This window comes from Diorhabda carinulata, chromosome 8 (assembly GCF_026250575.1).
Source record: "Diorhabda carinulata isolate Delta chromosome 8, icDioCari1.1, whole genome shotgun sequence".
Taxonomy (NCBI): Eukaryota; Metazoa; Arthropoda; class Insecta; order Coleoptera; family Chrysomelidae; genus Diorhabda; species Diorhabda carinulata.
In genome coordinates, this window is record NC_079467.1 from 19357652 (window position 1) to 19369000 (window position 11349).

Here is an 11349-nt window from a genome sequence, read left to right on the forward strand (position 1 = left end):
CAGACAACTATACGAACGCACAGCTACGTCAGCAAAATAGTTGACAGGTGCCATAACACCATAACAATTATTCAAATCAATGAAAATTGCCAATTAAATTACCTACATATCAAAAATGTACAATATCAGGCAGCATCCGAATTTAATAACTTTGGCAGTGGACCGAATTAATTAATATGACATTATTCTGTAGATGCAGTGTGAAATCAAGTTGGTGAAAATGATCATTTATATTCACACCTGTATGACGTAATTTTTATTTCAGAATTATATTGAACCAATAAACATATATTTCCAAATAGGATATAAAGCAATAATAGCAGACAGGAAGTTTTACGCTAATTATACTAGATGCCAAAAGAATGAAAGTTACGAATTAATGCACATAAAGTGTTTGTTATAAAAGTTTTCAGAATTTAGTAAAGTATGGATGACTACAAATTCTTGTTTAAAGTTGTTTTAGTAGGAAATGCGGGTGTTGGTAAAACTTGTTTAGTTAGACGATTTACTCAGGGATTATTTCCCCCTGGACAAGGTGCTACTATAGGAGTTGACTTTATGATCAAAACAGTAGAAGTTGGAAATGAAAAAGTTAAAGTAAGCATATATTGTAAATTATGTACATTATATAAATGAAAATCATTTGTTAGTTACAAATTTGGGACACTGCTGGACAAGAGAGATTTAGATCAATTACTCAAAGCTATTATAGGTCTGCACATGCCCTTATTTTAGTTTATGATATATCTTCACAACCGACTTTTGATTGTTTACCTGATTGGTTACGAGAAATTGAGGAGTATGCTAGTAGTAAAGTATTAAGAATTCTTGTTGGTAAGTGTTCCATACCATACAACTCTTTTTTATAGAAAATATTTACAAGTAACTACAATGTTGAGACAAATTTATATTTACATTATTTTTTTAGCAATGTGACAACATTACATTAGTTTCTGATAAAATCTTCTCTATATAATTGTTATAGGTAATAAAATCGATAGAGAAGACAGGGAAATACCTGCACATGTTGGGGAAGAATTTGCTGAAAGACACAATATGTATTATTTAGAGACGTCTGCTAAAGAATCTGATAATGTAGAAAAACTTTTTATGCAGATTGCTGAAGATCTTATGAAGGTATGGAGATTTCTTACAGTAATTTATTAAAATTCAACAATTTTAACTAATTCCAAGATATAATCACACTATTTAGTAATCATTCATTATTCAATTGAAATTTTCAATGGACCAACTTCAGATTCTCTTTTGGTTTAATTTTCTTAACTCAAGTATATCTGTAAGAATATGATCTAGCTCAGTACCTCTCTGTTAAAGACATTGAAATGAAAATTAGAATCTTACTTCCAAACAAACTGCTGCAGGTATTGTGTTGATTAGAGAAGACTTTTTATGAGTATGAGCTACACAAATATTCCATATGGCTCAATTGTAGAGCTCTTCAGCACTAAGAAGGTTCCAAGAGACTTAGAGAAATCAAATAAGACCAGGATGTACAGCTGATCTCAATATTTTTTATGCTTGCTTTGCAGAAATTTTGTGTAGATTGCGAGAAGATATAAGCACTGATATAAGGTTCTGTCAAGCTTGAAAACGGCCATTTTTGCCGTGAAATTCCCAGATTTGCTAGTAATTATTAAAAAAAAATGGGGTGACCCATTCATTTGAGTATTAAAATAGTAGGTTATTCCTAGAATATTGCTCACCTTTTTAAAATAGCTGAAACTAATTGCATAGATAATTGTCGCTTGTTTTGCCCTTCAAGATAATAACATTTCTGACATTGGGGCGCATCGGCATCTGGGGCAAAATGAAAAAAAAACATTTCAATTATCTATGATTTCAGTTTAAATATCTGTACAAAGGGATGCAATATTCCAGGGAGTGACCAGCTAACTCAACTATCAATATAGCAGGCCACCCCCTTGAATATTAGCTCTCTCTCTAAACAACAAATAAAACAAAGCACGTAAATAGTTACTTAATTTGCCATAAAAATAACATTACCGATCTCGGGGCTCGTTGTCTTATGGGGTAAAACTGGGAAAAGCCATTTCTTACTATTAAATTATTTCGGACTTCATACGTAAAAATGGTTTTTTCCCTTTTTACCCCGGATGCCGACATGTTTCGATGCTGGCAATGACATTTTCCTGAACAGCAATTATCTATCTGTAATTAGTTTTAGTTGTTGTAAAAAGTAGAGCTATATTATAGGGGTGGTCACTATCTTGATACTTAAGTTAGCAGGCCACCCTATTATTTTTTTAAATAATTAACAGAAAATTGACCGAACGAGGTGAATCCTGAGTAAATAAAATGTTTGAGCAATGCTGTATCCAGTCAAGTTATGTATACGTCAGTGGGTCAGTAGGGTAATTTGGAGAATTAAACCCACCTAGTTTAAATTAAAATGCATGCCAGTACATTACTGATATTTACTGTTTGCTCACTTAGAGAAATGTACAATTATTTTGAAGGAAGTGAAAGTGAAATTTAATCGATGATATGGTTAGCTAACATCTTTGAAATGTTATTAATATATAATCTTTTGGAGGAAATGAGATTTCAAGCATGCCCACATAAAATTAAGTCATAAGAAGAAGGAAATATGTGCCATTAAAAAAGGCCCTACAATTTTTTGTGGTTTTTCAAATGTACATACACAACTTCAATTCCACCTCTATATATTAATTTTGTATCTAAATTTCTCCCAATAATTTAAAGATAATAAAATTTCGAAATGTGTTTCAGGTTGAAGACTCAAAATAACACTGTCCAAGAATTGTTTAAACTGTCAATGTTTCGATCTTTTCTTTGATCTTCATCAAGGCTAAAAATATATGGTACCTTATAAATCTAGCGTTGATGAAGACAAAACTATATACTATAAACAAATGAGAACGTTCTTGGATAAATCAAAAGAAAAATGAAAAATTAAAAACCTGTGCAAATAACATACCTTTTTAAATTACTAGACGTAAGTCAAAAGATAAAATACTTATTACGTACGAAGAGATAATTCTCCTGTAAAGATACATCTATCTATCTATCAATGAATACTTTCAAACTTTTCTAACAGAATCATGAACGGTAAAAACTGTTGGAATTATTCTAGTCTGGTCAGTGTTGACTAACTATCTGATTATTGTTTTACTTTTAATTTCACAATTTTTTGTTTACTTGTTTATCTTCATCAACGTTTGAGTTATAATATAATCAAATAAAAGATCAAAACGTTGGCATTTTAAAAAACTCTTGGATACTTTTATTTTGAGCCCTCAATCCGCAAGACTATTCGAAATTACATACTAGGAAGGACAATAATATTGACAATGACATCCTCACCAGATAATGTACTTTTAATTGAATTTGGATTAGTACTATATATGTATATAATAAAGTTAACTGTGAACAATAAAAGTTGCTTTCTAATTGGATTTAAATCGACTATCACGAATTTATATGTTTCAGCAAGCGAGAAATCGAGATCTTCCTAGATATGATTCTAATAATCAAACTCTCGATGGTAGGACATCGACCATTAACGATTCTAGTTGTTGTAGCAGATTACAGTAGTTTGTAAACGCGCTTTTTTTGGGTTCCAAACTATATATACAGCGATTTATTTCAGTATTCCACTTGAGTAATTGCCAGATTTTAAGAAAATATTATTTTTGTTATAACTAGATGAAAAGAGGTTAGAACCAGAAAGTTATTTTGTCATTGATATATTTCCTAAATCATTTTTTTCTTTATTACCAGATTGTTTACATATGTTTCCATATTTTCATAGACAAATTAATATTTACAATAATAACAAAAACTCAATAATATTTTTCGGTGTCAATACGTATAACATTTTTGGGTAAGATTCAGACTCTCCAGTATTTCCAAAAAATCCTTTTTTTGTTTTAGTAGAAAAGAGTGATGCCAAATTTGTTGTTATAAACGGTATACTAGCGACATAAATTGAGATGGAATTTAGTGTATTTGAAATGTATGGAGTGTTACTAAAAACTGGAAAAAATTTTTTTAATTGGATCCCTTTACCTTACTAATTGGCTTCACGCCTCAGTGTGACCGTTGGCCTATTTCTCATCAAAGTTCCGTATCCTCACATATTCATTGTTCATAAGTCTTTGGTAACTTGATCCAACTGATACTGGGTCTGCTTTTTTTTCTACTGATGTATGTTTTGGGATTCATGATTATCTTAGGCATTCATTTTTCGAATGTGGCCAAACCATCTTGATGTTTGAGCTTTAATGAATAGGATAATGTTTTCATTACCTAGTATTTCATCCCTTTCTCTATTATTTTGGATTCTTCAATTAGCTTAGTTCATTCAAATTCCTTCATAATGTTTTTTTCACAAATATTTTCAATCTTTTTGTGTGAACACCCAACATTCATCGCTATAAGTTCTCTATTTGAGTCCTGTAGATTTTTAACTTCGTTCTTCTTGTTATTGGTTTGTTTTTCGGAATATTCAGATTTGCAAATTAGGTTTTATCACCATTTTGTATTCATTCTTATATGACAGTGGTTGTTTATATTTTCTCCTAGGTATTTAAATTTATTGATATCTTTGAAAGTTTTACTCTCTATTAGATATTCGGATATTAAAAAGTGTTATTAGATTTGTTAAAATTTTTTTTTCATCTAGTTATGATAATTTTTTTTGTCTAACCCAGACTGATTTTTTTTTGTTTGAAATTGTATTTATCTACTTTATACCTGACTAGTCACAATTAATTAAGTTTATAGAATATATTTTTAATATTTAATGCTATTTCACAGGTTTATATAATCACATTATTTGGAAACTTGTTAATATACGAGTTTCTAGAAAATTTTCTGTTCCAATGTATCAAATAATAAATTTTTTAATTCATTCAAATAATTCCTAAACTTACATAACGCACCTTCGTTCAAATAGTGTTATAAGTGAAAAAATTAGAAAATCTCTTTCATTGTACCATTAGTGCTAGAAAACTTGAAAATTTGAATTAAAATATTGTCATGTGAATAGTTACTATTACAGTAACTGCCAGTTTTAGAGTTTTCATCAGGAAAGTGGAAAACGAAATTAAAATTCAATTATTATTACTCTATGGTTCATTTTTTTTACTTATGACACTATTTCACCAGAGGTGTGATATATTTATTGATATGATTAATAATACTATCAAACTTATGAAAGCTACAGAATATTTGGGGATTTCCCGATACTGAATACTGGATTTTATTTCTATTTATAAAATTATTACAATGAAAGTGTTATGATTTATCTTCAGGTTTTCTAAATTCTTATGAATGCATAAACATGTAAATACCAAATTTTCGATAATCCTTATTGATAAATATTCACTATTTCCAAATAACTACTAATGTCATTTTAACCCTCTACTGCATGAATTATGATGGTTGTTTAGGCTTTATTTGGGGGAAAAATTTACTTGAAAATGACAATTCTTCACAAATATACACCAAGGGGAAAGATCAAATAAATAATTTATTATTATTATTTATTTAAATATATATTGAAAATCTTTTGTCACTGAACGATCTCAACATAATATTTGTTGTGTTTTATATTGTTGTTCCCTTTAAAGCCGGTACTACACGATGCGTTCAACGTTTGCGTCAACATTGCGTTCGAACGAACGCCTGAACATCGACGAACCAAGGCTGGAACCTTACCTAAACTTACTTAAAGAATTGAAAACGTAGCAAAAAAGTGACGATATATGTATTTATGGATGTTGGTGTCTCGTATACACAAACGATCTATAGTGTCCCCTTTTCTTGCTGCAATACTGAAGAACCCAGTGTTTACAGTTAATCAGAAGGTGTTAATCTCACTCTTTTTGAAACGTCTAGTGGTGCTCTGGAGCTTCGTAGTGCTTCACACTTCGAGAGACTGTGGATAGAAGGTTTCGTCCTTACATTATCTTCTAAGTCTAGCGTCTTCAGGTGATCGTTGAGGCGATAGTGTCCCGATGGAACTCCTGTTAATATTCGTAGATTGTTCTTAATTACTTACAGCAGATCTACTCTGGTTATAGTCTCCCAGAAGAGTCTTTGATTGTCTCAGCCCGTGTAGATTGTTCCAATAATTGGTTTTGCTCCTATCTACCTTCTTTTCCATTGCTTTTTCCATTGTTGTGTAGCTGATACCACAGAAGAGCTCAAGTCCCAAAAAGGGCTTGTCTGTCCCTGCTTAGCTCGTTTAATTTTATGATATTGGAGCTAAGAGCTTTAATAACTGCTTGTCTATCGGACAGGATGATGATCTCCTGTTTGCGATAGTTCCTCTCTAGATTGAACTGAATACATTTTTTTAAATATCACCAGCGTACAACAGATATAAATTCTTTTGACATAAATTGGATGATATTGGCGACTTTGGTATTTCATACTAAACACGTAGCATTCACGCGCAAAAATACAAGAAGTGTGTGTAGTTGTATCACAAGTGTTGGTTCCAATTTCGTTGCAACTTTTTTGACTTTGTGAATAAAAAAATCGACTTTACACGGTCAACAGTCGGAAACAAAAAATTGGTCGAATGACATGCGCACTATGACTACAAGATCCATCCAAAAGTTGTAAGCGTTTGACGCATCGTGTGATAGTAGCTTAAGATAAATGCGATATTTAAAAAGTATTTTTTAAATCACGTGATTTTTTTAATATATAAATAAAATTATTCCATCACTTATTATTTTTTTATATGATTATTGTTATAATTTCTCGCATTTATATTGTTTCTTATTAATTTACATTTTTTTACACATATATGAAATTATTTATACATTGATAGTAGTGATATATATATAACATTGTTATTTTTTTTAAATATTTGCTACTTTAAAAGCTTAAAGTATGTAAATATATTTATTTCAGCACTAGTATGGCACTAAATTGTGGTGTAGGTGGTTGTGTATTATTTTTTTTATATTGTTAAAAAACCAAAGACTCGTAAGAAAATTAAAAATTGTAACATTCTATAAAATTGTTTTTATTTATATTGTTACGAACTCGTCCACTACATGAACCGTGAATCCGATTCTGCTCGGTTATATTGGAAGTCTAAAATTGGACGAACAATGTATTTTTTTTTTATTTATTCAAACTATTTATTAACGGTGGGGTGAATTTATACATACTGTCTCTTACTAACTCAATCTATTTACGCAGTGATACTAGACACTATAATAATGAACTTATTACTACTTATATAATAAAATATTTAATTATAAACTAACTCTCACTGCTGAACAAGCACGAATTTTATCAGAAAATATTTCTATAAAGTAAGGAAACGAATAAATAAAACGCATTCTTAGAAACTGGTTTGATAAAAAACATGTGAACAAATCGCCATTATGATGAAAACATGTATTAAAACAAACATCGTAAACGGCAAATTTTAGACTTTCATTTTAATCGAACAGGATCGGCTTCACGGTCTATATCGTGGACGAGGACGTAAGAATATTTTCCTAATATTTGCAGCAAGCTATGATTAATAGTTGGTATTGGTATAATCATTTATTATACACAGGTCTGCAATAAAAATGTCGTCTAGATGTTTTCTGATGCATTTAGGTGTTGTGAATAAAAAGTGCAATTTTGTTTTGATTATTGTTTTTAAATGCATATAGGCCATATCTTATCATTACTTTCTGAATAAAGAACGCTGCCCCTTCTAAATTAACAAACAAACATGTTTTAACCCGAACGTGCGCGTTCCTATAGTGTAAAAAATCTTAAAACTCAGGATAAACCTCATAAAGTCTGGGAATGATGTGTTGAAGATCTTGGAAATTGGTTTAAGGGTAAGAATAAAGCTTTCCGGTACGCGTTTCCTATGTTATGGCGCTAGCAAAAGAATCATAGTGACGATTTCATACCCCACTCGGCAATCAGCTATTCGTCCCATTCCTCGTGGGACCGAAATACCAGCGCTCAAAGCCACTGTTACCTTGGAAGAAATTCCAAGTTCAGACGAAGACGGTGCTGTACCTGCACCTGATGACAAGTCAAATATTGAATTTGAAGATGTTAGCAGTCCGAAATTATTTTCTCAGAGCGAGCTAAATGATTTGGTAACATACTTGAATCATCCGAAAAACAAGGCTCAAAAGCAAGAAATTACTTTTTCAGACGACGCCATCTGAAAGTTGTTGGTTCTGTATTCATTTACATACCGAAAGTTGCGTTTTGAGTGTTCCATGTAGTGAAAGTGACAGTTCCGTACTGCAAAACACTTTCGGGACGCTCTGGAGTAGACAACTTTAACTTGATTAAATGTGACACTAGCTACTTCAATGTTGACAGTTGACAGTTTCACTTCGATGATTTTGCATAACCTTAAATTTTTAATTTTCCGAATTTATTTGTTTTATCCGAAGTTTTGTCTAAATTAATGAATAACAATCAATGATGATGAAAAAGGAAACATCAGCGATGAAGAGTTTGATCGCTGACACACCACATGATCTCACCAAAGCAAGCAACGCGGCCGTTCTTAATTCGATACCGGATAAGGTGCGAAAAACAGTAATTATGAAGTGGTGTTACCAGAAAAAGGCCAAAAACCGAACGGAAAACGTAGTGCTCGCTTATTTTATAGATAAAATTTGGAAAAGTTCTACTTTATTGTCTACATTCTCGATGATTAAAAGTACTCTTACAATAAAACAAGATGTTCACATTAATAAATATCAAAAACTCATCAATTTCCTGAAGAAACAAAACAAAGTGTACACTGAAAAAAATCAGAAACTTTAACCAGAGAAAATATAATAGAATTCTTGTTAAATTCTTATGCGTCGTTTAAGGAACGTTGTGTACGCCGCGGCTGAAATACTACTTTGATGGACTCGTCTCGCAATTTTCAAACTTGTCCAATAAAGTAGCACTTTCTGTCCTTGGCATGATTTAGATATGGAAGACTTTCTCGTAGTCTATGAAACAGGCATAGACATCTTTCCTCGTGTATCGACATTTCTGAAAGAGTATTCCCGTGTCCCTAATCCTTCGCGAAATCCGGAAATGTACAGAGAGGCAAACTTTGAAATTGTCATGTTATCTTTATAACTTTTCTCTTTAACATGGTATATGGAACGAAATCCAACTCATGCATGTCCTGCTCGTGACTGGAAATGTTGCAATGTATCAGACTAATTATTGATTGATCGACACACATTTCTAATATTGTTCTTTTGAAAAAATATTTATTTTCTTTGTAATATATTGAAAAAATTGAAATCGAACAAAATACGCAGAATTTTTCAAGAATTCCTTCCGATATAGTTTCCCATTTTCTTAATGCGCTCTTGAAGGAAAAATACGTCGATTTGTTGGAAAGTGTGAGTCTAGATAAAAGAAAAACACGTTTCTCACGTTCCATGATTTTCCGATAGCCAAAATTTGTAAAAATGCACTTAACGTTTTCTTTGCGTTTTTCGCGACAAGGCCCCTATCTAGATTCTCACGAATTTCCTTGAGGTTACAAATCGTATACATTACCGTCGTATGTCTTGATGGCATTTTGTATAAAAAAAGCACTCATTTCAATAAAAAAGGTCACGCTGGAATAAATCATGCCCATTAATTTGATGTGGGTATGCGATTCAACACATATAATGGATTTCTGGAAGTACACACAGAAAAATGTATTCGATAGAACGCCTGAATTGTTCAACCATATTTTCCAAAAGACTTCTAGAGTATTTGGCCGAAAACCTAACAGCATCCATTATTTTTTCTTCCAAATTGTATAGTCGAAAATCACACACATAAGATTTTCTTTATCTGGATGAGTTTTTGGACAAAAATTTCTCAATTTGGCACACTCTTTATGTTCTTCAAAAATATGACTAACACTATTTGATATATCCATTCTTAAATTTTGAATTTTTTCTTCTTGATTTATATTTTGTAATAGATGTTTTGCACCGTAAAATATTGTTGTGAATTGCGTTCTTTAAAGCAGTTGCTATTTCTTTTGTCTTGGAAACTTCACGTTGCAGTAATTTCTAAATGAATGATTGTGCATTCTATTTTCTGAACTGTACAATTTTTATAGGACAATTATTTTTTCTTAGTTTCCATTGCACTAGATAATGAATTTCAATTTTTGTAGCAGGTATGTTCCGGAGGTTCCTGATTACTAGCTCTTTGGCAATATTTCTTTTTCACTCCTAAATACAAATTTTTCTTAGATTTAGCACCCATTATAGCAGCAACACCAGAAAGGGATTTGCAATTACCGCCACCTCGATATAATCGTTTTGCCCAACTTCCATCACAAACAACTGTTATCATTGGAATGCCATCAACATCAAAACTACCACATTCTATAGCTTCTTCTTCTGCTACCTCCTTCATAGATTTCTAAGCCACCTCTTCCCAAGCGGCGCATATTTCATTATGAACCTTTTTATTTAATGTAAAACTAAAGGATTGACAGCAAAAGTATTGATGTCTACCTTTTTTTGGTTGTTCTGGACAAGTCGAAATAGTTAATTTTGATTCTAGCCCCCTTTTTTTAGTTCTTTTATAATGTCCCTATAATTAAAGCGGCATCCAAATAATGGGGAATAGATTGGTAATTGCTTTACACTGCAGGGTCGGATTAAGATTTATAAGGCCCGGGGCTAAAATAATGACGGGGCCCCCTTAAGGAATTCGAAAACCCGGAAAAATTCTCAAAATAATATCAATACGTTAGATTTGTGGTATCAACACATCAAAAAAAAAACAGAATGATTTCCAAATGATGGGGCCCTCTTGGACCTGGCGCCCGGGGCTATAGCCCCCCCAAGCCCCTAGCTTAATCCGGCCCTGCCTCAAAGTATAGTTTCCGTGACCAAAACCAACCAGTAACAATTCAAAAATACGGAAACCAAGAGATCGATTAAAGCACCTGGGCATTGGAATCTTCAAACAAATATATGGAAATTTTGTATCTGTCGTACTGATAACTGGAAAACATTCTCATTTATATTTAATCAAAGTGAATGATTCATATAACTCATCCCTAAGGAGTGCATTAACTGATGAACAAGGAAACGCTGTGTGTTCCAATACTGTTAATTTATCAAATGTAATGATGTGTGCAGTTGAGATAGAGAAAGGTCTATGACAATTTGAGAGCGTTGATGTATTTAGTTAAATTACTGAATATAGTGATTACACTCGATGTTTCTTTACAGAACAGAAAATAAAGGTATTAGTCTAATTATTTAATCAGACTAATACTTGTTAGTATATTCTGATAATGTATAAAGGCATCAAGTAAGTGTGTTGAAAAAT

The 11349-nt window shown here is 31.8% G+C and overlaps 1 protein-coding gene across 3 annotated transcripts; it reads left to right on the forward strand.

The window, feature by feature from the left end:
* Nucleotides 1-25: 25 nt before the first annotated feature.
* On the forward strand, nucleotides 26-7039 carry LOC130897340 (ras-related protein Rab-30). Of its 3 annotated transcripts, none has more exons than XM_057806142.1 (5): nucleotides 26-210; nucleotides 266-597; nucleotides 651-834; nucleotides 986-1137; nucleotides 3493-7039. In XM_057806142.1, the coding sequence occupies exons 2-5, from the start codon at nucleotides 427-429 to the stop codon at nucleotides 3595-3597; spliced, it is 612 nt and encodes a 203-aa protein (XP_057662125.1). In that variant the 5' UTR covers nucleotides 26-210; nucleotides 266-426; the 3' UTR covers nucleotides 3598-7039. The 3 variants fall into 3 exon arrangements, with proteins under 3 accessions (XP_057662125.1, XP_057662127.1, XP_057662126.1); XM_057806144.1 differs by lacking the exon at nucleotides 3493-7039 and adding an exon at nucleotides 1383-3453 and having other exon boundaries at nucleotides 39-210; XM_057806143.1 differs by lacking the exon at nucleotides 3493-7039 and adding an exon at nucleotides 2773-3453 and having other exon boundaries at nucleotides 39-210.
* Nucleotides 7040-11349: the final 4310 nt, after the last annotated feature.

What these genes read in the sequence shown, in the direction of transcription:
- LOC130897340 (XM_057806142.1), top strand. Translation starts at nt 427, where the DNA reads ATGGATGACTACAAATTCTTGTTTAAAGTTGTTTTAGTAGGAAATGCG. An exon ending in TTGGAAATGAAAAAGTTAAA is followed by an intron (nt 598 to 650) that starts GTAAGCATATAT and finishes ATCATTTGTTAG; the next exon opens with TTACAAATTTGGGACACTGC. An exon ending in AGTATTAAGAATTCTTGTTG is followed by an intron (nt 835 to 985) that starts GTAAGTGTTCCA and finishes TAATTGTTATAG; the next exon opens with GTAATAAAATCGATAGAGAA.